General features: G+C 48.6%; 1 protein-coding gene across 2 annotated transcripts in view; it reads left to right on the top strand.

Moving 5' to 3' along the window:
- RHBDL1 (rhomboid like 1) overlaps positions 1 to 26,048 on the top strand; it is a 504,525-nt gene that overhangs the window by 137,221 nt on the left and 341,256 nt on the right. The window contains exon 2 of one of the 2 annotated variants that reach the window (XM_086939636.1): positions 24,365 to 24,523. In XM_086939636.1, the coding sequence (XP_086795762.1) occupies positions 24,365 to 24,523 (159 nt within the window). Of the gene's footprint in view, positions 1 to 24,364; positions 24,533 to 26,048 lie in introns of both variants that reach the window. The other variant, XM_086939635.1, reaches the window with a different exon arrangement.

The following is a 26,048-nucleotide window of genomic DNA, read 5'->3' as shown; positions in this document are numbered from 1 at the left end:
CGCCACAGTATGTAGAGAGAAAGCATGTGCGTAGTGCCACCCTGGAAGCACCCCCAGCTCACAGAAACCGGCCCAGCACAGAGTCAACACTACGGAACCACTGCGGGTCAATCTGAAAGGGGTGATTCTGTAGTTGGTAGAGGAGACGGGGCAAGGCCACCATCTTAAAGATGGCCGACCGGCCGTAGATGTTAAGAGGCATACGCGTCCATGTCTTGACGTCCATCTGGACCCGATCCCACACTGGCTGGACGTTCCGGTCCCACGCCACTGTGGGCGAAGCAGAGAGGAAAACACCCAGGTACTTCACACCCTCCACAGCTACCTGAAGGGATGCAGCCCAAGGGCAGTCCACCGCGCCACCCCCCAGCACCCATAGGGTCGACTTGCGCGGGTTAAGGAAGAGCCCCGACGCCCGGCCAAACCCTTGCATCAGTTCCAGGACACGAGGTCCCGTACGCTGTAGGTCGGTCATGAAGAACAGCACATCATCCGCATATAGAGCTATGCGGTCCGAATGATCCGCACCCCACACGAAGCCACGATAGAGCACATCACGGCGTACCCTGGCGGCCAGCGGCTCCATGGCCAGCGCGAAGAGGTAAGGGGAGAGCGGACACCCTTGACGCGTGCCCCTGGTCACCGGGAACCGAGCCGAAGCCGCCCCCGAGATACGCACCGAGGCAGTGACCTCGGTATGGAGCAGCCTGACATAGGAGATGAAGACCGGGCCGAGGTTCAGCAGCGGTAACAGGGTAAAAAGAAAGGTCCAGCTGACCGAATCAAAGGCACTGTCGATATCGGCCAACAGTAGCGCCGCCTGATCCTCTGAAGACCCGATCGCTTCTATCGCAGCCTGCGCCTGCCGAATATTGTGCCTCGTTGCCCGGCGCGGCATAAAACCTGCCTGATCTGGGTGAACAAGGGCTGAGATGTGTGGAAGCAGGCGGTTCGCGAGCGCCTTGGCCAGGAGCTTGGCCTCGAAGTTAATAAGGGATATGGGGCGATAAGACTCATGGCGATCAGGGGGCCTACCCGGCTTCTGGAACACCACGATTTCGGCATGGCGCCAATCCGGTGGGAGGCGGCCATGTTCTCGCGCCTGCTCCAGGGCCCGCAAGTAATGCGGCCCGAGCTGCAGATGGAATTTCCTATAGAATTCGCTGGGGAATCCGCTCGGCCCCGGCGCCTTGCCCACATTCAGTTGACCCAGCGCATCACCCAGCTCCTCAGCCGTCAGGGGAAGGTCCAGGGCATCGCGCACCTCATCGGACACAGCAGATGGGGGAACTGACGCGAGATAATCCGCGATATCGGCAGGGGAGAGAGTCTCCCGGGAGGCATATTGACGCCCATAATAGTGCGCAAAGCTCGTCGCAAGAGTTGCCGGGTCCGTGATCGCCACTCCCACGCCATCAACAAGTCCCGGCAGTGTAAGAGGCTGCAAAATCTGTTGGCAAAGCCTATGGAGCATAGTGCAAGACTTGTCGCCCCACTGGTACACCCGGCTACGGGTGGCCAACCACGCCTGGCGAGCCTCGTCTAATAAGACCGAGGAGTAAGACTGCTGCGCCTGCAGGAGCAGCCGCAGCGCTACATGATCAGCTGCCTCACTGTGGCGAGCCTCGAGTTCTTCTACCCGCGCTGCAGCAGCAACAATGCTTTCCAGCCGAGTCCGGCGAGCAGATGCACACCAAGCAATATCTATTCCCCGCAGGGTGGGCTTCATGGCCTCCCAGACGGTCACCGCGTCCATCCCCCCGGTAAGGTTGTCCTGCCAATAGTGGGCGATCGCGCCACGAAGATGCTAGGAGTAATCAGGGCGCTGCAGGTGCCACGTGGACATCCGCCATCTGAAAGGTTGGCGTGCTTTGCACAAATCAATTTGGACTGCCACAGGGGAATGATCAGATAGCCCGTGAGGCCGAATCGCCGCCCCCTTCACTCTATCAAGGAAGGCCCTCGGAATAAACACACAATCCAGGCGCGAAAGGGAGCCATGGACAGCCGAAACATAGGTGTACTCTCGCCGCTCCGCATGCAAATGTCTCCACACATCCACCCAACCCAGACCATCAATCATGGCCCCCAACCGTGTAGGGGAGGACACAAGTGCCACCCCGGGCCTCCGCTGCCGGTCCAAAGCCACGTCCACTACATCGTTCCAGTCACCACCAATCACAGCCAAGGAGTGGGGGAGTTCAGTCCATAAGGCAAACAATCGTTCAGCTAAGGCCCATTGCAGGGGGGGGGGGGGGGGCATACACACAGCCAAACACCACAGGCTCCGCACCAACCTTCCCTTGAACAAATACAAAGCGTCCCTGGGGGTCAAGCCATTGACGCTTGTGAGTGTACGCCAGCCGTCTATGAATAAGAATGGCCACCCCCCTGGAGCCCCTAGTAAACCCGGCATGGAACACTTGATGAAAGCCAAAGCGCTGCAGACTCAGGGCCTTTGTACCTAGCATGTGCGTCTCTTGAAGAAGGAGCACATCCGCCAGGTCCCTCTTAGCCCAGCGAAGCACCGCCCCCGTTTAATCTTGTCCAAAAGTCCCCGGACATTCCAGCTAAGAACACGCATGGAAGCGCCAGAAGGCGCCAAGTGAGGGACATCAGCCATTATCACAATGCACCCAGCCCCACAATCCCCGGCTCCCGGCCCAGGCCCCGGACCCCACAGTTGCAAAATTCACGAAGACCACGTGCACCCCAGAAAACAGGACCCCAAAACCAACAACCCCCGAAAAGCAAATCCCCCCACCTAGCCACCCAACAGCCCAAGACCCCCCTCCCCCACCCCAATACCTCAAGAAACAATGAAGTATCTGTCGCGGCATACGGTACTTCAGGCCCAAAACATAGCGCCGAAAGTCAGACATGCCAAAGGATCCCAAACAACCCCCTACCACCAACCAAGCACACTCCCAAAACCACCCCCCAGACCCAACAGGAGGAGGCAGCCCTTAGATTATGCCCCAACCCCCCCCCCCCAGCATAAGGCACAATCAAAAACAGTGCATGATAAAGAGCATCAGTTCACATGAGTCCCAAATAAAGGCCAAAGAGCCAGGTAATACTGCACCAAGTTATGTCTGCACCGCCGACTGGCAGGCGGTCGCCGCAGCGGACGGCCACAGAAGAAAAGCAAGGAGCAAAAAGTCGGTGAACAGTAGTCAGGGCCCCCTGCCAGAGTGATCCGTCTCCGGCTGTGTGGCCCCCAAGAGGGGGTCTCGGGACAAGGACCTCCGCCTCGAGCGAGACTTGCGATGCCGCTTCCCATTGTTCGGTCGGTCGCTCCGTTCCTGAGAAGAACTGCGTGCGGAGCCGGAGTGCAGCCCCGGTTGGACATGTGGTCGAAGCCTGACTGTCTCGTCAGTCCAGGCGAAGACGGCCTCCGGGGAATCGAAAAAGTGGGTCTTCGAGTTGAAGATCACGCGGAGGCGGGCCGGGTAGAGCAGCGAGTATTGAATCTTCAGGCCCCGTAGCTTGGCCTTGGCCGCCAGAAAGGAATGTCTCTGCTGCTGGACCAGCTTGGTATAGTCCGGGAAAATCATAATTTTACAGTTATCAAACAGCAGGGTGTCTTTGAGCCGGGCCTCCCGGAGGATGACGTCCCTATCATGGTAGTTGAGGATCCGAGCAATGATCGGGCGAGGCCGCTCCCCAGACGGCGGCTTTCGTGTCAAGGCGCGGTGGGCGCGCTCCACCACGAAGCAGCGTGACAGGGTGTCCGGGGGTAGCCAGCTCTCCAGCCATCGGGATAGGAAAATATCCATAGGCCCCTTCTCGCAGTCCTCCGGAAAGCCGACAAAACGCAGATTGTTCCGCCGTGCCCGTCCTTCAGCATCCTTCACACGGAGCGCCAGGCCCCGCTGCGTCTGCTCCAGGTCGGCAACTCTCTTCTTCAGGGCGCCGACGTCGCCCTCCACCGTCGTGACCCTGGTCTCTGCCTCTGTGATGCGAGCGACCGCATTGCGAAGGTCCTGGCGCAGCAGCATCACATCGGCGCCCACCGCGCCAATCTTCGCATCCAGCATATCACGAGACTGCGTGATGGCCGTCAGCAGCGCTGCATTGTCCGGGCCAGCAGTTTGACCCCCTCCAGCTGCCCCGGCACCACCCCCGGGGCCGGTGAACTTGTCGATGGGCCCCGTCGTGGCGGCAGTATGGCCACCCCTGCCTCTTATCATGGCCGCCGCCGGGGTAGTGCAGTGATATGTACTTGCTACGGGGCCACCCCGTGCGAATGGTCAGCGAGCAGGGTCCAGGGCGTCCGCAGCTCACCAATCCCTCGGGACCCGCTCGCCCCCAGCCCGTCAGGACACAGGCCAGAACCACGGGAAAGGCACTCCACCAAGGCGCGGACACCACAAGGCAGGGGTCCAGGGCGGAACCGCCGGATCGGCGCCTCCAGTCCGTCCGCCTCAGTCAGCGCAACAGATCCCTTGAGTCCGTTAGGGTAGGCCGACTAGGATGAACTTCGGGTCCGCAGAGCCGATTCGTCGGGACACCACTCCGCAGGATGTGGCCAACGGGCCCTCCGTCCCACAGCTCCGCCGACCCCGCCCCAGCCTAGCGGGCCAAGACGTACGACGCCCGGCCGGCGTCCAGGGTCATCCGGCGGGCGGGACCAAAATCGAGGTCCTGGCTCACCACGCGGCAAGTAGGCCCAGCAGGCACGGTCTCCAACGGCCGCGTCGGCGGAGGTCCGAAGCTCCAACAACCACACCACCGTGTTCCGCCGGACTCCAGCAAACTCCTGCACCAGTAGAGACGAGGGGAGAGGGTTTAGGGCAAGGATAAATTAGCGGATAAGGATCGGGCCGGGAGGAGCTCTACAGAGCCGCGTCCGCCATCTTCGCCCTCGAAGCCACGCCCCCCCTCCAGCTGCATTTTGAGACTGAGGGTACCCGTGTTGCTGCGGCGGTCGCCATACTAGCTGCGAAAGCCTGCTGGCCCCAGCCCCCCAAAATGGCTGTTAGGGCCTGAAGAGGCTGATCCCCACAAACTGGCAGGCAGAAGTTGGGGGAGTGGTGCAGCTGCTGTCAGCTCTGGGTTCTTCAGAGGGTGGATCAAACCCTCTGAGTCCAAGGGTGGGAGGAGAGTGAGGTGCCGCATGCAAACAAGAGGAGTATACAGTCCCTGCTGCCCTACCCTGCGTGCACTGGAATAGTGTGGCTCGGGGCCTGTGTCGAGCTCAGTACTGGGGGCCGGGACTGGGTAGCAATCAAAACCGGGTGTCTGCCCTTATTTCTTGGTAGTAGGGACATCGAGGGCACCTGACTGGGAACTACCTGCCCGCTGTGGGCGAACATTTGGCTGCCTACACCGATCTGCTGGTAAAACATAGTGGAGGTGGTTTCACCTTGAAGTTGAAGTTGAAGTTGAAAGGGATTTATTGAGCGCTCTATCACCGAATGGTTTCTTGGCGCTGTAGACAGAAGCTGAGACTGAGAGAGAAAGAGAGGAGAGATTAGGAGGGGTAGGCTAGAGAGAACAAGTGGATTTTAAGATTGGTGCGGAAGTCTGAGTAAGAGGGGGTGGATCTAATTACGAGAGGGAGTGAATTCCAGAAAAGAGGAGCAAGGGTAGAGAATGTGGAGCCACCAGATTTCTTCTTACGAAAGCGGGGGACTTTGAGTAGAAACTGGGTGGAAGAGCGAAGGTTCTGCTGGGGACATATGGATTTATTTTAGATCTGATGAATGCGGGGGCAGTGCCTGCCAGGGACATGAAAGTCAAGCAGCCCATCTTGAAGAGAGAGCGTTCCCTGATGGGGAGCCAATGCAGAGTCTTTAGCAAAGGGGTGATGTGACTCGATTTGGGCAGCCTGTAAATCCGACGGGCCGCTTGGTTCTGGATGAGCTGTAGACGGCGGCATTTATAAGCAGGAATGCCGACATAAAGGGCATTGCCATAATCCAGGCGGGACAAGATAAGTGATAAGATGATGAGTTTGAGGGCTTCAGCCGAGAAGTAACACAAGACTTTACGGATTGGGTCTAAGGGACAGGAAGCACGAGGAGACTACGGAACTGATCTGGGAGCGCATGGAAAGATCTTGACTGACTTTAATACCCAGGGTTTTCACAGAGGCTGAGGGGGCCGGAGGGGAACCAAAAATGGGGGGCCAAAAAGCGGAGGACCAGGAGTTGGAGGGACCGCCAAAGAGAACCAACTCGGTCTTATCCGGGTTCAGTTTGAGTTGGTTAAGGTTCATCCAGTTGAAGATGAACGTGAGGGTGGAGTGGACCTTGGAAATAGAGTCAGAGGAGGAAGAGAGATTAAAAATGAGCTGGAGTTCATCAGCGTAATTAAATGCTGTGACCTCCATGTCCTGTAGAGCAGCAATAAGGGGGTGTATATAGAGGTGAAACAGGAGAGGGGATAGTGAGGAGCCTTGGCAAGCACCAGCCCCCTGGGCAGCAGTGCTAGACTCCATCAGGCAGGTGTCTGGAGCGGCACTGTGCTGGTAGGAGGTGGGTGACAGCCTAGCTGTTATTATATGTGCGGTGCGGGGCATCTCGTGGTCTACATTAAGGACTGGCGCAGGTCATTGCTTGGGGGAGAGGTGGCGGACTGGCTGATTGATTGACTTCCCCCTACCTGCTGTTGTTGGTATCTGTGAGGCCTGACTACAGTCTGGCTGTGTGGGTCACTGATGGCGTGCACTTTCTGAAGGCCAGATTACACAGGAGTATGGAAGGGATCACCATCCCTTGACCCCCTCACAGTGCAGAGACTAGATTTTTTCATTCTGATTGTGTTGCCCTGGGAGGCTCACAAACCACGCAGGAGGAGCTGGGGACCCCAATACTGCACTGTCGCTGCACAAGGGAATAGGTGGCATGAATAGCCCCCTAACCTTACACTAGACAAGATGCTGAGGTGAGGGGTGCTTGCTGGGGTACTGCGCTGGTTCAGTGGTTTCAGTCCTGAACTTGAGAGGGAATAGTCCGCCTCTATGTGAATGCTTCGCTTCTGCCTATAACACAGGAATTGGCCTCCACTGCTCTGCATAGAAGGAAGCTAAGTGTATCTGCTCGTCTGGGAGCCTCCCACGTGGAGTCTTCTGTCCTGCATGCTGGCCTGCTGCTGCACATGGAACTCTCCTGGAGGTACTGTTGACTTCACCATGCTGAGGGGGTGTTTAGGAGCAAGGTGGTGGTGAGGACTTGTGCCATTGACAGACTTTGTAGAGTGACTGTGCATTGCCTGTTTCTGCCTTCTTCAGCCGGGCCCCCTTGTTCCATGTGGATTGTTCTCTTTGGTGAAAGGGCATTTCACATATTTCCTAGCCTGACTCAGTCACGCCTGGGGGTTGGTGGACCTGGGTGCTACTGTGGAACCTGCTCATACCGCTCCTCTCAACCCTCAACTGTGGAGATTAAGGGGCCTAAACCCCAGAAGAACTTTATGCAGCTCCATCTGGATAAGGTACTTGCCACCACAGCAGACACTAAGGGCCAGATGAAGGAAGCCTAATTCCGGTCGGTAAGGTCTGAAATTACCAAATTTCGGCCGTTACCGGCCGCAATTAGGCTTTTCAGATGTAGGTGGCCAAATTGTAAGATTCAGTAATTTACCGAATCGGTAATTTAAAGAATCAGTAAATTACCGAAATCTTAATGTAGAGAGCACTCAAGTGAGTGCTTTTTACATTTAAGGATTCGTTATTTACCACCAACTATTAGTTGGTGGTAAATTCCGAATACCTTTCACAAAGCAATTTTTTGCTTTTTATTCAGTGCCATGTGGCAGACATACATGCCCTTAGGGCATGTATGTCTGCCACATGTGCACCCATGCACTATACAGGGGTGCAGCAGGGTGTCAATGTGACACCCTGCCACCCTTGTAGGTCTACCCCCTATTACCGATTCGGTATTTACCGAATCAGTAATTCTCATTCATTCCTATGGTCCTCCAGGCCCATAGGAATGAATGGGGAATACAGATTCGATAAATACCGAATCGGTATTTACCGAATTTTAACGATTCGGTAAAAGTTACCGGTTCATTAACTACATATCATTTTACCAATTCTAAAATACCGAATCGGTAAAATTCGGTATTTTAGAATCGGTAAATGATATTTACCTACATCTAGCCCTAAGAGCACCCTTCAACAGGATATTAGTGCAGTGTCAGTGGACCTGGTCCTACTGAAGGCTGAGCACCATAAGTTGGCAGAGATTGAAAAAGCAGGACAACAGCTACCGCATTTCAACCCTTTGTAGGAACTTCATCAGGGCAGGTGATTTTCTGTATAAAACAGGTCCCACTTGAAATATCGAGGCGATGGTCAGCCCAACGATGCAAGCAGTGTAAGATCAGATTTTGTCCGGAACATATGAATGTCCCTAAGCAGTGTCTGCACAATATTCCGACTGACATCGTTCCCTCTGACAGATATCTGATGGATTTCTCCATAATTAAAGGATCTAAGGAGTCCAGTCACTCAGATTTGTAACAGCCTTCAAGTGTCCACATGTACAGCAATGAAATTGTTATTGACGAATGTCATCCGCCCACTATTGTCAGAAACAGATGTAGTTCTTGGAGAACTAAAGAGCAGTAGTATATAGCTACCAGCAAAATCCCAGGATGAATGAAGCCATTATCTACTCCAGTCGATACAATCAAAAAGAGCCTTGTACAGCGGCGGCCATGGATAAAAACAGGCTAGCAGTGAAAAAAAGCAACAGGGCCCATTTATGGTGGGCAATGGGACAGTGTTGATATTTCCAGACTTTATGGTTGCTGTAAAGGCTCAGTGGGCTTCCTTCTTAGAAGTTAAGAAGGCTCTCCGAGATGTGGGCTTGCAGTACTCCTTGGTGTTTCCCACCAAACTCAGGATTATATTGGATGGTACAATGCACTTCTGTGATGGAAAAAGTGTGGTATGGGAATGGTTAGAGGCTTATAGAGCTGGATCATCACTTGCAGTGGGTTGGCCCAAAATGAGAGCACCTAGGCGCAAGCACAGGAAACGTGCACAGGAGCCTCACGTGGCAAGTCTCTGAAGAAACCGTGCCCCTATCAGGCTGAACAGGAGTGGGTGGCCACGTTCCAGACTGTGGCTGAGATAGCTCTGACACAGAAAACTGATGCAGAGTCTGGTACCCCTTCAGAACGCAAGTCGGTTGCCTCAGAATCGGAGAGCTCCCTGCTCAATGGGGAAGGCCTGCCTGGTGGCCTGGTGGCAGTGGTTTGGAAATAGAGTTCTTGCACTAGGGATAGTGAGTAGGTGGTTGTTTCTGCCTAAAAATGCCTACATAATTATGATTCTGATGTTTCTTTTGGGGCTGCAAATAAGGGGTATAGGGTGGAACAGGAAACATCCTTTTCAACGCAACTTGTACGACGCATGCCTTTACATTGCAAGTTTTACAACGCATGTCATTACAACGCATTGCGCTGGAGGAGGCTCTAGGATAGGGAATAGATTTAGTTTACTATCCAACACCTTCCCTACTATCCACGGGGACTGGAGTTGGAATAGTAAATTAAACTCTTCACTATCCAGCACCCCTCAACACTATGCGTTGTAACAGCATGCGTTGTAAAACTTGCGATGTAAAGGCATGCGTAGCAAAAGCATGCGTTGTAATGTCATACAACCGGTGGAACATGTACCTGGACAATCACGTAGAATGGGATTGGTGCGGATGCGGGGGCCATAAACACTGCTTGATTGAATGCCAGACTCAAAACATATCCCAACCTTCCTGTAATGGAATATACTGAAGTTGGGTGCTGCCTCTAAATGCCATAATGTGCTCAGGTATTTGTGGCAGCGGGGAAACAGGTGGCTATGTTGCAGGAGACTCATCTCACTGGAGGAGAGGTTGATTGATTGAGACATCGGTAGCGGGGCCAACTCTATGCTACATCCTATTCGGCATATGCTGTGGGACACTTATCCACTCCACCATCAACAAGGAAGGCCGGTATGTTATGATTAGGGGTAAATTGTTGGGCAAGGATTTCACTTTAGGGAGTGTGTATGCCCGACTCAGTACCAGGTGGCTTTTTTTCCAGGCCTTGTCGCCTCCTCTAGCAGCCTTGGTGACGGACGACTTTTTATTGGAGTGTGATTTTAATTGAGTGACTGATGTTATGCTTGTGCATTCTAACCCCCTTAGCCCAGGGCCCCGGTACGTAGAACTGCAGTGGGCCTTCAGGAATGGCTGGATCACTGTGATTTTGCAGATGTCTCGAGAATTTATCATGGGCAGGCACAAGATTACTCCTACTACTCACATGTCTATCACCTTCACACTAGATTAAATGTGTGTTTGCCTCAACATACTTAGTCAGTATGAGGCTCATACCTTGTATTTAGGGTGTGCACTCTCCGACCACAGCCTGCTGTAGCTGGGGTTTCAGCCGGTTGAGGAACGCCCGGAGAGCCATACTTGGCTGCTAAACCTAATGTCCCTGGAGAATGCTTGTTTCCGGTAGTTTTTATTTGAGGCTATTACTGAGTATTTTGCTCATAATCAGGATTCTACGTCTTGTGGTTTAGTCAAATGAAAGGCCTTTAAATTGGTGGTGCAAGGGCATCGTTTGGGATGGTCAATTGGAGTGCGGATGGAGCTGAAAGTGGAGTTTCGGCCACCAATGGTAGGCTATACGAGTTGGACAATGCTCTGGAAACTGATGAGAATGCACTAGCACCACTCCGAGAAGCTCGGGAACAGTAAAATGCTACCCTAGAATTCCTGAGCTATCACGATTATAAAGGCTATATTGCTAGGGGACATGATGAGGAGGGTATGCCCAGTGGGCTCTTGGCCTGGCTTATCAGACCTGAATCCTGTGTGGCACCCATTACTCAGATCCTGACGAGGGAGGGTTCGCTACTGTACTCCACCAGAGCCATTAATACTACATTTCCGGAATACCATGAATCCCTTTACAAATGTCCAGAGCCTTCCCGCTTGGGATCCAGGTTGCTTTCCTGGGCCTTCAGCCATTGCAAGAGCCTGACTGTGTAGCTAGGGTGGCCCTGGGATGTCCGGTGTCACCCTAGGAGATCCGGCTCACTATCAAAGAAATGGCCTAAGGCAAAACACTGAGCCCTGATGGCCTGGCCGCGGAGTTTCATGCTGTTTTTGCGGGGACCTTTGCCTCACAGGTGGCGGCTATATATGCTGAGCTTCTTCAGCTGGGGGCTCTGCCTGCGTCCACCAGGGATGCAGTTGTGATTCCACTTCCAACGTCTATGGTGCAGGGATCTCATACATCCACATTCCAGTCTTTATCCATAATGAATATGGATTTTACATCCTTAGTAAGGTCTTGGCCCTTTGCTTGCTTCCCCATGTGTCTGCACTGATACATTGAAATCAAAATGGTTTTATCCCAGCATGGAGTACTTCTTCAAATCTGCGACAACTGTATTGCGTCCTTTATCTCCCTCGAGGAGCAGCTTCGGCCAAGGACTACACTCATGTTGGTGAAGCTTGAAAAGGTCTTCAACTGCGATGGGACTTTTTGTCACGCACACAATGGGTCTTGGAGGATGTTCGATTATCTAGGTTAGACTGTTGTACTCTATTCCTACCACATGGGTCAGAACAAGCACTACAGTTTCCCAGCAGTACAATGTATTTAGGGAAACAGACAGGGATGTTCCCTGTCCCCCCCCCTTCTATTTGCATTAGTTAATCGGCTGTTGGCAGAGCTCTTTCATCAGGAGTGGGTGAGCACCAGTGTGATGCTAGAGGGCCGGGAACATACTAGGATGAAGGCCCTGTGGGGCTGCAGCTGTGATGCATCTGCTGGAGAAATTTGCAACGCTTTCTGGCCTCCGGGTCAATAAGACCAAGGCCTGTCTCTTCCCCATGACTCCTGGCGCCCACAGCCGCTGGACATTCCATAGGATTTGACTTTCAATATTTGGGCATGCAGGTGTTCCACTCGCTGAAGACCTATGGGAGGGTGTCCCCTTTTGGCGCTCTATTAAACTGCCTATTATAGCTAGGATTTCGGTGTCCAAGATGGTTATGCTACTGAAATTGTTTCTTTTTTTTAATTAATCTCACACTCGTGGTATGGAGTTCTTGGTTTCAGCAGTTGGACACGGTCCTTAGGGAGCTGATATGGGATGGTGGCCACAATTGGGTGTCCCTGGAGGTCTTCTGGAGCTCCCCGGATGCGGTAGGTCTGGGAGACCCCAGACTTTGAGCTGTATTTTTTAGTGACACAGCTCCAGCGAGCGACTGAGTGGCTTGACAGGGTTCACCAAGAGAAGCTGAGTTTAGTGGTGTTGTCTCGGCACCAAGGAGCCCGGCTGGCGAAGCTGCTTTATCAGGCTGTGGGGATCCCCAGTCCCGGTGTATTGTTAGCGGTGGCCTTAAAACTTTTTAGACGCTGTGTGCTAAAAACCTTGGGGACCCCCTTCATGCCCCTGTATTACCGTTGGCAGGTCTCCCACATGGTACTCTCTTTCCTTCTTTACAGAGGTACAATTGTAGTCCTGGACAGAAGCTGTATTGGTGATGGTCAGGAACTGTTACCAGTTGGGCGCCTTGATCCCACTGGACGACTTTGTGGCCCTAAGCAATTTACCCCCGGGTTAATTTTTAACATATGAGGCACTGGTGAGAACCTTCAGTGAATTATGGCTCGGAGGCTGGAAGGAACCAGAGACACATGCAGTGCTGCAATTGTTTGTTTCCATGGGCACCGCACAGCAATCAGTAGAGTGGTTTTATAAGCCATTGTCTGAAATGGATCGGAAACCCCTGGTGACACGTCGACAACGGTGGGGGGTGATACTAGGACGTGAATTTATGGATCTTAAGTGGCACAAGTTCCTGGCGTACCCTAAAAGGATCTCCAGGAATATGAGGCTCAAATGTACTCAATTTAACTATGTGCAGAAGGATAGCACTGGCCTGGGAGTCTGTGGTGGAATCAGTGGGTGAGACCCGGGTGACGGATAATACTATGTGGTCCAGGACTGAGTAGAGGGCTCTACTTAGGGAGGACACCCAAGGCATGCGGAGACATCCGATAGCGGGGTTGTGAGCTGAAGTGTTGGAGTCTTTGGAACACCAGGAAGGAGACTCAGGGGAGAGCCCAGAAGGACAGATTGGACCAATTGAGGGAGATGGGCATGACTCCTCTGAAGACTCTGCTAAGAGAGTGAGCATACACTAAGAGAGATGGACAGTTGTACCACCCGGTTGGGACTTGATCCCCTTCTGGTTGTAGACCGGTTGGGTGCACGCCTTCCTGCCCCCCCCACCCTCACTGGATGTCTGCCTACTGTTCCCGCAGTCGGGCCCCCCATCCCTGGAGGCCAATAAGTGGCCTCATGCCCTCCCCCTTTCTGATACTGTGACTTCTTCATATTAACTAGACTGTGCGACCCTTGAAACAATGTAGTTGGCTTTTTGATTTCTACGTATTTATTCATTGGCCTCTACGAATCACCTTTATCCTGCTTCCGAAGAATAGTTTGTGTGACACTGGGCTTTGAGCTAGACAGACATATTTTTTGAGGTACTGTACAATTGTCTGGCTGGCCAGATTCTAGATGGGACACTCCATAGAAGGAGATGGAATGTTGAGCTTTGTGTATTACATTTGCGCTGGGCTGCGCTGTTCTGCCTTGCTTACGGTAAGGACTACTATGTTGTTGATTCATATCATTGTCACATGGGGTTACGTCCATTGCATCTGTGTGGATAAATACTTTTTGTATCATTTTTTAATTCCACTGGATTGCCGAGCTCCTCTTGTTTTTTTCATGCATGTCGACATGTCTTCATTTCTGTGAAGAGTACACTATTATGGCAATAAATAAATGTTTAAGCAAAAACATTGCATAGCATTTCAACATAAACCCCTTGCATGCTCATGACGAGCTGAGCTCGTCATGAGCTACAGTGCTCCGGTGCTCATGACGAGCTGAGCTCGTCAAGGCCATTAGAACGCTCGCACGCTGGGATAATTCCCCTGCTGTGCTGAACGTTCTATTGAAACGGGTGTGCCGTGACGAGCTCAGCTCGTCATGAGCACAGGAGCACTGTAGCTCATGACGAGCTGAGCTCGTCATGAACACCGGGGCACTGTGCACGCCCCCCGCCGCCCAGCACAGCAGGAAAATCACCCCAGCAGCCAAGGGGTTAACAAAACTTTTACTTCCCAATTGGGCTTTGAACCTATTGAAAGAAACGACATGTAATAACATAACAATGACCAAAAACTGCTCACATCCTATGTATCCTGCTCTACTATACTCATTTACTCCTCAAATACAAATATACCTATGAACTAGTGCATATGAATATGACCAGTTCATCTAACTGGAGACTGAGTGCCTCTAGACTATGGGTAAAGGAATCCTTTCAGAAAAGATATCATTCTTAAACAGTGCAGTTCCTTTGGGGGATCATTTGTTTTATTGTAGTGAGGCAAAAAGGCTTTTAACCACTTCATTTCAGAACACTTATATAGCCCGCTTTTGTTTTCAAACAAGATTAATCTCTTCCCGCTAATGTGGTCAGGTTATATTTAAAACTATCAAGGCTACCCACTTCCACTTTGAAAAGTAAAACATTTGTTTTTGCATCTATCACACTTGCAGAATGAAAAGCATTTTTATATATTTTTCTTATTTGCCTTGGACACCTAGGTTTCTCTGCCCTAGGTCATAACTTTCAATCAATTTAATTTGTAATGGCAATACCGTAATAAGGGAATCTATAAGTAACACATCACTTTCCATAAAATACATTTTGCCAGGTGAATGAAAAATTTCCTGGCCTTCGTAACGGAAAATTTGAATTCTATTAAGGATGTGGAAGTGAGGATTATGCTCTATTATCTATATTTATACTCTAGCAGACTTCAACATAGTCATATAAAACTCCCTTTCCCAGCGAACCATACGAAAGGAACTACAAAACTTTAAATCAATGAACTCTCTCTTGTCCCTCATAACAAGCTTCTCCCAGTGTCACTTCCTCTTTTTTTCCTGTGACACAAGATGTCCCAAATGATTTCTTTATTCTCCCTTAGTCGATTCAGAACCTGAAAAATAAAACACGTTTTGAGGATAGCATCCCAAAAATATTATTTCCAGTCAAGAGAAGAACAGAAAATATCAACCAGAATGATTCAGTTGTTGGCTTCATAATCATAGTAGAACACAGAATGGGAACAACACTCTAGATCGAAACAATAACCAACAAAACCTTATTCTTCTACCTTATGTCGAAGTTACTTATTAGTAAGAACCTATTACATTACTTTCTCCCAATAGAAGGGTGGTAAGTGTCCTTTGAAACCTTGGGAGTCCGGACAGAGTTTCAATTTAAGCTGTGGTTTACTCCGCTGTATACTTTTCATCACAATAAAAACTAATTAAAAAAAAAAAAAGTAAACCTTGGGTGGGAATTATCCTCTCTTCTATGTCCCTAATAGAACTGAAACTTTCTGTTACCAGCATTGTTCCCTCTAATTTTTGTCCTCTGTGTGCGGCAGAGTAAGGTCTCTGTGCGCTGCAGCCAAGGCTATGTGGGCCAACAACCCAACCGCGCTTGTAGACCAGGGCTTCAAGAGTGATGAAAAAACTGGGTGTCTCTCAAAGGGGCGTGGCTGATGCAATTAAGGGTGTGGCTTAAAAGCAACTAAGCTAAAAATCTGAGCTTAGCATAGTGTGCCACCCGACTATTTTGCTTCTTCTGTCATTGCATCCAGATATTTAATACAAGTAACATAATACCTACAAAAATATATATATGTATACAATGTTGAAAATGCTTCTGCTCTTGTGGTAGAGGTTGTGGCTTAATGCTCGAGCTGCCGATTTAGGAGGTGGGTTTTGAGTCTGGGGTCAGATTAACATCCTGTGATTCTATGCAAATCAATTAATCTCCCCATGAATACAAATAATTAAATAAATCATGTAAATTGCTCCAATACCTTTGGGTTGAGTTAGCACTATATAAAACTTGTTGCATTTCTTTTCTAAATGCAGGGCTGATAGTTTGCCTTTTGAAAGAATTCATGTTAAATGCAGCCCATGACGGATGCTGTGATCAGGGGAGCAACTAGACCCAAACTTCAGGGGGTGCTAACACTTCCAGCCAAGGCTGGCTCTAACACTGGTCACACACTGTGCAACAGTGGCACACCCTTTCCCATTTCCTCCTACTCCATGAATTCCCTCACCAACAATGCACCTCAACTCTCTATAGCACCTTTCTGATAAACCTTTCATTTTTTAATAGTGCTACTCCTAGTTTCCTCACACTCAGTTTTGTGATCTGCATCGTACACATTTTCTGTAGCAGACGCATTAACACTCTGCACTGTGTGGGTTCACGGAGAGAGGGTGATAGCCGCTTCGGGGAGGTAAATTGTAAATTGTTGTGTCTTGTAAAGCGCACTGCTACCCGGAGGCCTCGTAGCGCTATAGACCGCTGGGGAACCCGTCCTGGCTTTCCCTGTGAGATAGTCCCTCCTGGGGGTCTCCAAGGTGAAACCAGGCATCCCCGGCGTTTGTGTGGGGCCGTTGTGGAGATGAGGCAAGCTAATGCCCAGAGTTGCCGAGTGTGCTCCCTGGTCGGAGTAGGCACCGATGCGAGAATTATCAGTCCGCTGATCCTGGTCCAAGACCCTGCCGCGTCGGGAATCGAACCCTGGTCCCGGGCCGTTCTCTGCACTCGGGTCTGCCGCCTCTAACCAGTGAGCCACACCTCTCCCTCGCTGAACACAACAAATGGGCCAGCATGTGGAGATAGTTGCACAATAAGTGCCCAGGGACAAACCCTAAACTCTGCCCTGCCAGCAGAGTTTTGCCACTCTACGTTTCAACAAAAACTCTGCCTACCTCTGCGTAGCTGAGTTTAGCGGTGTCTACCCCTTTTCTATGCCTATGATATTTTGGATGTATTGTACATTGACCACTAGAGAGAGCACCCAGATTGTAGAAACAATACACACTGCGTGATTTTCAGAAGGACACAGCAGAGGTGCAATGAACGCATTTAGCTGCAGGGTGAGTGACTAAGTGGAGATTACTTCATGTCTCTTAAGTCCTACCTGTTTCTGAGTAGCCAGTAGGCTGCTGTATGGCTAGCTGTGTGCCGGCTCAGCTGCCAGGGTTAATTTTCCTATCATGCATTATTTTTACAGCTGTGAGGAGCTGATTGAGAAGCTGCTTGTGTGGAAGGATCAAGGGAGGGTGTTTATGAGAACATAGTCGACCGCTGTCAACCACTGACCACCCTGTCGCCAGGACCCTTGTGATCCAGTAAACTGAGGCACCAGCAAGGGGTTGTTGTTGTTGTTGTTGTAATACTTTATTCGATAGATTTATCATAAAAGTAGGTACATATCCTATCTATTACAACAATGGAATACATGGAATAAAATACAACAGATAAAACCGTTAAAAAAGCTTATTTACAATAAAAAGAACAAGGTAATTTAAAGTGCATCAGTGGATATAAACCATTTAATTTCATCAACATGACCACAATCATCTAGGCAAATTGGTTTTTTAAAATAGTGGTACGAATTAGCCAAGCCCTACCCAAGAACTTTGCAACCCCACAGATCATGGAAAGGGACGATGTGTTGGATGTAAGGATACGTAGGGCTGTCTTATAATGTCTTACTCCGAGTTCTTTGCAGACTGGTGTTAGCCATTTTCTTCTAACGTCCCTATATGCATTACATGCAAACAAAAAATGTGGTAGGGACTCCCTAGGGCAAGAACAGCCCGGACAGGTGGCTAGCTCTACCCCGGGCCTCTTCCATCTCTCTGTAAAATCATTTAATGGGAGAGTCCCGTATCTCATTTTTTAAAAGAGAGATCTATCTTTTGGTACTTGTATGAAGTCCAAGAAAGATTCAGCTTCCTGATGGGCTTTTGCTCTAGAAATGTATTTGTTAGGGCCCCCCACTTAGTGCTACGTAAGTCCTCTGTCTGAACCCACTCCCAATATATTTGCTTCATACTGCCTTTGGGAGGAGGTGTTTGGGCCAACCAAGCATCTTCCAGACCCAGGTCTATGAGCAGCTTCCTTATATTGTTCAACCACTTGATTTTCTTAGAGGTATTCAATTTGATTAGTTCGTCCAATACTAAAGCATAGTTCGCCAGTTTGGGTGTCCTCCTTAGGCGCACCCAAAATAGTAATGGACGGAGGCGAGCTATGTCCCTTATTGAACGTTTTCCTAGATCGTGAAAGAGGGGTTTTAAGGGTGTTGAAAGAGGAAGGGACACCAAATCTCTCATGAACTTATTTTCTGCTTTGGTCAGTTCCATGGTATTTTCAAACCCCCATATTTCTGAACCATACATAGCGGAAGCCAATGCTTTCCCTTCGTATATCACAACAGCAGGGGCTATAGGTTTGCTGATTGAGATTTGTTGGTTTCTCAATATAGCCCCAGATGCTCTTTTAAGATTTAGAAGCATTTTGGTCACATGAGTCCCACTTCATTCTGTTATTCACCCTGATGCCTAGATAATCAAACGCCTCCACTACCTCTAATGGAGATCCTTCTAGGGTAATATTAATCCTCCTTGGTTTTCTGGCTGTTGTCAATACCATCAGCTTGGTTATAGAGGTATTAATAAGCAAACCCCGGAAGTCACAAAACAGTTTAAAACTATCCAGCAATTTCTGTAACCCCATAGGGGTTATTCTGCACAGCATCACTGTGTGCTGAAGGGGTTAACTTGTGTTTGGTCTTGGAGTGCCAATGCAGTACAGGTTTGAAATGGTGTGAAAACAGTGCCGCATACCATAAACCCACCATATTAATGCTCCACCCACCCCCAGGGACTAATGTACTTGCAGGGGGTTCTCCATCAAAGTCTCATTGTGTGCTGGAGGGGTTAACTCTTACACTAAGGGTCTGAGAGAGCAGTGCTTTGCAACAATGGTCACTATTAACCACAGACCATCTTATCACCAGGCCCCCTGGGATTCTAATAACTATTCATGCACCGGCTGCAGTTTCCCCAGCCCCTCTGACATGCCATAAGAGTAGGAGCATATCCGTGGAAATATTGAAGTCTTGTTTATGCGGAACTATGTGCCAACCATCATAAAGCACTAATCAGCCTTGTAGCCAGCGGCCCCAGAGGCTTATGAACTAGTGATGCTCAAGTGATGCGAGTCTAGACTCACTGTTCTGCTGTCGGGGCTAACAGCTGTCAGATAAGGAGAGGAAGATGGCCGTGCACTGCACACTTGTGTGGAAATAGATGGGGTATTTGTGTGGAAACTAGTGCCCTGGCCTTTTGCGGCCTGTGCCTCACCCTGCTGTGCAGAGTTTAGCGGCTATGTGGAGGTTTGCTGCTGTTCTAAAAGAACCAGGGCACCATCTTGCTCTGCAGACTTTTTGGGAAACAGAGGTAGTGAAAACTATGGCTCCACTACTACTATTGGGTTACACTTGCCTCGCTCTAGTGTGAAAGGGTTAGCTGCTGCACAGGATCTAGGTTTTGTGCAGGGTTTAGCTGCTGTGCTAAAGAAAGAAGGGCACTAGTTGTGCTCAGTGGACTTGTGTGGAAAAACACGTGGTGAAAACTAGTGCTCGGTCTTGCACTGTACCTCTCTCGCTCTGCTGTGCAGAGGTGAGCTGCTGTGCAGGTTTTGGCTGCTGTGCTAATGGGTCCAGGTTGCTAATAGCCCTCTGTAGGCTAGTGTGGAAACAGAGGTAGTGGAAAGTAGTGCTCCGGCCTTTCGCTGCACCTGCCCCCCTCTGCTATGTAGTGCATGGGATAGCTGCTGTGCAGGAGTTAGCTGCTATGCTAAGGAGGCCAGTGCACCAATCATTCTCTGCAGACTTGTGTGGAAACCGAGGTAGTGAAAACTAGTGCTCGGCCTTGTACTCCACCTACGCAGGAGTTAGTTGCTGTGCTATGGGGACCAGGCGGCAGGTCGTGCTCACAGACGTGCGTGGAAATAATGAAGGATTTCTTGTGTGTCAAAAGAGAGGTGCCCAATAACCAACCACTGACCTCCTTATCCCAGCCCTTCCAGTGAACTAGAGTTGCACCTACATGTTGTGCTACCGAAGGGGTTAACGATTGAGGCGCTTTTAGACCTATGGGCATTGCAGCAAATTTAAAAGCATAACGTGTGTTTCGGGATCCAGGATCATCTGAAAGTACACGTTCATGCTTTAAAACTTGCGGCATTTCTTTTCTTAATGCAGCGCAACTGCGGGGCTGATTGTTGGCCTTTTGGTAGTATTTATGTTAATCACAGCGCCCATCAAGGGCTGCATTTAAAATAAATACTTTCAAAAGGCAAACAATCAGCCCCACTGCTGCGTTCTATTTAGAAAAGAAAAGCAGCGAGTTTTAAAAGCGCCAACATGTGCTTTCAGATGCTTGTTTGTAGACCAGCTGCATTTAGTTCACTGACATGGGATCTCAAGTTGACAGTGTGGGTGCATAATAGTAAAGTACCAAGACGGAAATTGACGTACAAGGTTTTTGTCCGTGGGAGTTCAATTGAACCATATACTCCTATAATAAAACATATTTTACTGAAAATAATATCTGAATTGAAACACAGCCAAAAGTAATGTTTGTGACGTCGGAGCATCAAGAAATACACCAAAAATATCAAGAAAACTAAACAAAAGTGAACAATCCATCTAGAACCGCTCAGACTAGTTCTTCATGCAGCAACACGCTTCATTTCAGAACCCAAGAAATGTGATCACATCACTCCTATGCTACGTTCCTTTCAATGGCTTTCTACAGGCAAGATACCAATTTGAAACAGCCCGCATCACGCGCAAAGCTCTACACTTGGTTTCCAGTGCTAAGAAATTCTTTCATTCTGTTTTAGGACAGGAGGTGAGGTTTATGCTCGTTCAAAGCTTGTCCACCACCAAGGACGTCATATCCAAGACAGGCTTAAAGTGAAACCTCTTAAACATCGAGTACGACGACCAATCGGCTGCATTAAGAATATCCTGCAGCCGGGCACCCAGAGTGAATGTCTTTGAGGCCATAGCACCTCTCACCGAGTGAGCATCAAATTGTGACACATTAAGGGTAGCTTGACCCATCGGACCCATCGGACAATAGTCAGAGAAAAGATAGCTTTGAAAGTTTTCTTGAGGAATATTAACAGTTGTCTCTCCCCAGGAGGACGAAATTCTTCTCTCATACTCTCATAGGCCAAGAGGCACCTCACCCCACACAGCTTTGGTGATCAATCAAACACCAGGTTGGAGACCACTCGGGAATTAGATTTTGTTCAGTGCAAAATGTGGAATGTCACTCCTTCCAGCGTGAAACTCTGCCCGTAATATCAAGAGCTCGGAAATTCGAGACTGTACTGTAGGAAATCAAACATAGCAACATGGTTAGTTTCCCAGAGATCACTTTGCGAGATAAAAATGAATTTCTCTGGAAGTATTTGAAAAGATTTAGGAGTCGATAGACATCCCACAAAGATATATCTAGGCTCTGGTGGTAACACAAGACGGATTCCTCTCATCACCTTGCATACAACAGATGTTCACCTACATGGTAATCTTGTATCAGTATATGTCCTGCTGAAATGCAAAAACAACATTTGATGGACAGAATGAACAATGTCATACATTCACCCCAATACAGAGATCTGGGCCTAAATCTATCGTTTTTTTGCACTCCACACCACCCCACTTCAGACATGGCCATATGCAAATCAGCCTTGACCCTGTGCCTCATGGGAACAGTCCAGCCCGAACTGCCAAGCCATGTCTTCCCTGGACCGGAATCAAGCATCCTAGGACCGTGTTTTGGCTATCAGCCGTCATCAGCCAGGATTGCTTAACTCCAGTGGTGTGGAGAGCACGAAACTCACGTCTGAGCATACCCAGCCCACTCGGGGTGACAAATGCAAAAACAACAGTTGATGGACAGAATACAGAATAATGTCATACATTCACCCCAGTACAGAGATCTGGGCCTAAATCCATCATTTTTGCACTCTACACCACCCCGACCTAAAAGTATTCACAGTCCTATAGGTCAAGCCATTCCGGAGATATCAGGAAGTTCATAGCCTGGACAAAGTCGGACCACACACTCAACAATAAATTAAACACTGCAAGCAATAATACATTTACACAGTGTTAAGCTTAAGCCAGAATATAACGGAGAGTAAAGAAAACACATCTGCCTGCTAGAACAGGAAAGAAAGATAAAGTGACGCTTATGAGGGACGAGAGACTGTTAATTGGTTTAAAGTGTTGTCGTTTTTTTCTTGTGGTTTGCGGCAAAAGGTTGTTTTATATGAGTATGTTGAAACTGCTGGAGTAGAAATAAAGAGAGTAAGTAGAGCATAATCCCTGCTTCTGGTCCTGAAATAGAATTCAGAGTTTCAAGCAGCAGTGAATGTTTATGTTTTATCTACAATGTATAGTTCAGTGAGGCCCAGACCTTTCACATCAGAGTCAAATTGAATCGAAAATAAGCTTTGTTCGATATCACATTATGAATCATAAAAGCATTCAAATAAATATATAACAATATTAAGTTAAAAACTAAACAAATAGAATTTAAAAAAAGTACCATATAAATAAAAATACGTACACATATTCCTTCTGTCAATAAAATATCTATCACCGCTTCCTCCAGCTGATAACAGCCAATAAATTGAGACACAACAACACGTGTACAGATTTGGAAGAGTTTGCAAACAGATAAAAGCTGGTCGATTTTACTCAAATCCTAGGGGTTTATAAGGGGCCTAATTAGGCAATTCCTCAACTCTGAGAAGTACTTACAGAAAAAAACGATGTGCATGGTACTCTGCATAGATACATTGTTACAATGGCATTTCACTAGTTCATATGACCAGTTATTTGTGTTGGGAAAGCTGGTTAAGCGGTGGAAAATGTCCAACCGGAATCGTGTCAGAAAAAATCTATGCTGAGTGTTGTATACTTTCTATAAATAAGGTTGCATACCATGAGTAGGCAGAATCAGTTACTTCTTCAGAACAGAAGGTTTAGTAATTTCAGAAGAGAACCTCAGTTCTTCAAGTAATGAATTGAAATTCAGCTTTAATGCTTTTCTGGAAATACTATTCAATATCTCTGCGTGGTCAAAGTACTCGGGATGGCCGATGTCCGACAAAAAATGTTTTACGAACTTAAGCCAGGGAATGTTAATAGCAGACACTGATCTGAGACAGGCATTTTCAATGGCACGATTAAGCTCTGTGTGCTCAGATGACCAAATCTTATGCCAAAGCAGAACATCAGAGTCACTTAATGAGTATGTTAGTAGTAGTCAGGGATTGTATTAGTGTGCCAGGAAGGTGACCTGGGAGATTAAGCAGGGGTTCCACCTAAATCCTGAATCATCTAAAAGCTGACTTCCTGGTTTTTTTTTAAAGTTTTATGTGTGAGGTGCAGGAGAACTGCCTGACCTGCACACTTTTTCAAATAAATTCAGGGTGTGCTGGGACTGATTGTCTATGGCATTATTAAATGCTTCCATTGCTTTTTCTTGAAAATAAAAGCAAGAGAGGGCTAACAACAACCATTGCTACACTTTCATATTATTCATAACCAATGCACATACTCCCAAATCAAAGCTCTGACAACAAATTAGAGGGAGTTGGGGTGTAGCAACAGGGATGCCGGGCACACATGCACTTGCAATAAGGCATAGAGGTGGTTATTAAGAAGGAGAAGAGATTTTGGTTGTAAAAAGTTATTACAGTAGAAGTCATTAACAGGAAGTATACATATCCTCTGACCATATTTGGGGTACAAATAATCAAAGGTGTAATATTCAAACTCTGTCGCAATTGTGCTATAGGGGCAGGGGTTACAATTAAAAAAATACACAAGTTTTAGCTCTAGTTGAGGTTTAGCAGCAGGAGGCCCAGTTGAAGGAAGAAGAACACAGAAGCTTAGCATAATAATTTAAGTGTGGTTGCAAAGGATTCAGAAAGAATTCAGCGGGACTGACAGCAAGTAATTACCAGCAGCAGGAGACTGTGGAACGATATTAAGGACCAGATGTAGATAGGTTTGGCTTTGCGATTACCAAATAGCGAACATTTGTGATTCGCTATTTGGAAATTGCAAACACCCATGTACTAGTGTTTATGACACAATTTGCTATTCCCAGTGGGTCGCAAATAGACCTACCAAATTAATATTAATATTCATGAGGTAGGTCTCAGTTTGCGACCCATTAGGAATCCCTAAACTCACAGGGATTGTGGCCTGCTGGGGTCAGCAGACCCCCATGTCTGTGATTGCTTTTTAAAAAAAGTTAGATGTTTCTGTTTCCACAGAACTTGATCCCTAATCAGAAACCTTCATTTATGTCCTTCTTTTGACTTCCCTGCAGCTTGACCCCGACAATACCGGCTTCATTGGAGCAGACACCTTTGCCAGCCTAGTCCACAACCATGAGCTGCCCCTGGACCCTGCCAAGCTGGAGATGCTCTTTGCACTGGCGCAGAACAATGATGATGGGCAGATTTGCTATCAGGAGCTGGTTGACCTGGTCAGTAACGTGAGTACTCCTGCATGTGCTACCACCTTAAGTCGCCCTAGCCTTATGTCATTTTATAATAATATGCAAAAACTGTCTAATACAATCATATCCCTGCTGTTGAGGTTAACTGCTATAAATGCCAATGATGGTGCCACTGTAGCAACCACCTAAGTGTCTCAAAAAGTGCAACAAATATGCAGTTTGATATATTAATAAGAGAATATATTTCAATGGAGAATGCGAGAAAAATGAGCGTTGTACCTCAAATGAGGGTCATCTGTGGACTTTGTTAGCAAGTAGTCAAGGGTCAGCTTCTAGAGAGATCTGGTCTCATAGTTGCAGTGTGTCAGGAAGGTGTCCTTCAACATCCAGATGGCCTTCTAGGCACACTCTGCATAACCCACCTATTGTTTGTCCTCTTGGGGCTCTGCTCAGCTTCATAAAGGGATACAAAAGGGGATGATGGACGGAGCGTTTGAGCAAATCAAACACTCACCCCCAGTCAACTGATCTGGGTTTAATCCATCACCATTCTTTAGCTCACTACGCCACCCCAGTTCAGACATGGCCATATGCAAATCAGTCTGAACCTGTGCGTCATGGGAACATTCCAGCCCGAACTGCCAGGTCATGTCTTCCCTGGACCGGAAACAAGTATCCTGGGACCGGTTTCGGATTCATAATCCTCATCAGCCAGGCTATCTTGAATCCAGTGGCAAAGTGAGAAAGGGGCTCACGTCTGAGCATACCCTTCCAATTTAGGGTGAACAAAGCGATACAATTGTTCGCCCTAAGTTGGCAGGGTATGCTCAGAGGTGAGTCCCTTGCTCACTTTGCCACTGGATTCAAGATAGCCTGGCTGATGAGGATTATGAATCCGAAACTGGTCCCAGGATGCTTGTTTCCGGTCAAGGGAAGACATGGCTTGGTAGTTCGGGCTGGACTGTTCCCATGAGGCACAGGGTCAGACTTATTTGCATATGGCCATGTCTGAACTGGGGTGGCGGAGTGAGCTAAAGAATGGTGATGGATTAAACCCAGATCAGTTGACTGGGGGTGAGTGTTTGATTTGCTCAAACGCGCTGTCCATCATCCCCTTTTGTACAGCTTCATAAAGGGGCAGAGGGAACTAGACAGTGTGGTTCCGTGGTTCTTAAACTAGGGTTCGATGGTTCCGAACCCGTTCACTAAAGATTGTCGGAAATGGACGATTTTGGTGTCAGCAGACCGCAAATGGCGAGTGTAGCGTGTCTGAGTGTTTTCGTATGAATCGATATAGGAGAACACTCTCAATTCGAGGATTTAGTTCAAACCTTCGGGTTCCATTTTGTATATGGCAGCCATTTTGTGTGGTTGCCCTAACATAGGCCCAATAACTGTGGCCGAACGAGTCCTTGAGACACGTACGCCTTAGCTGACTTCTGGGTGACCTGGCCGAACCGACTCCTTGCCCGAGGCTGACCTCGCTGAGCCAGTTTCTTGTTCAGCAGCTGGTCTGATAAAGATCAAAGAGCAGGACGTGCCCGAGTTTATG

The sequence above is a fragment of the Lissotriton vulgaris genome, chromosome 10 (genome assembly GCF_964263255.1).
Source record: "Lissotriton vulgaris chromosome 10, aLisVul1.2, whole genome shotgun sequence".
Taxonomy (NCBI): Eukaryota; Metazoa; Chordata; class Amphibia; order Caudata; family Salamandridae; genus Lissotriton; species Lissotriton vulgaris.
Note: the sequence above shows the minus strand (reverse complement) of the source record. Positions and strands in the feature narration are given on the sequence as shown.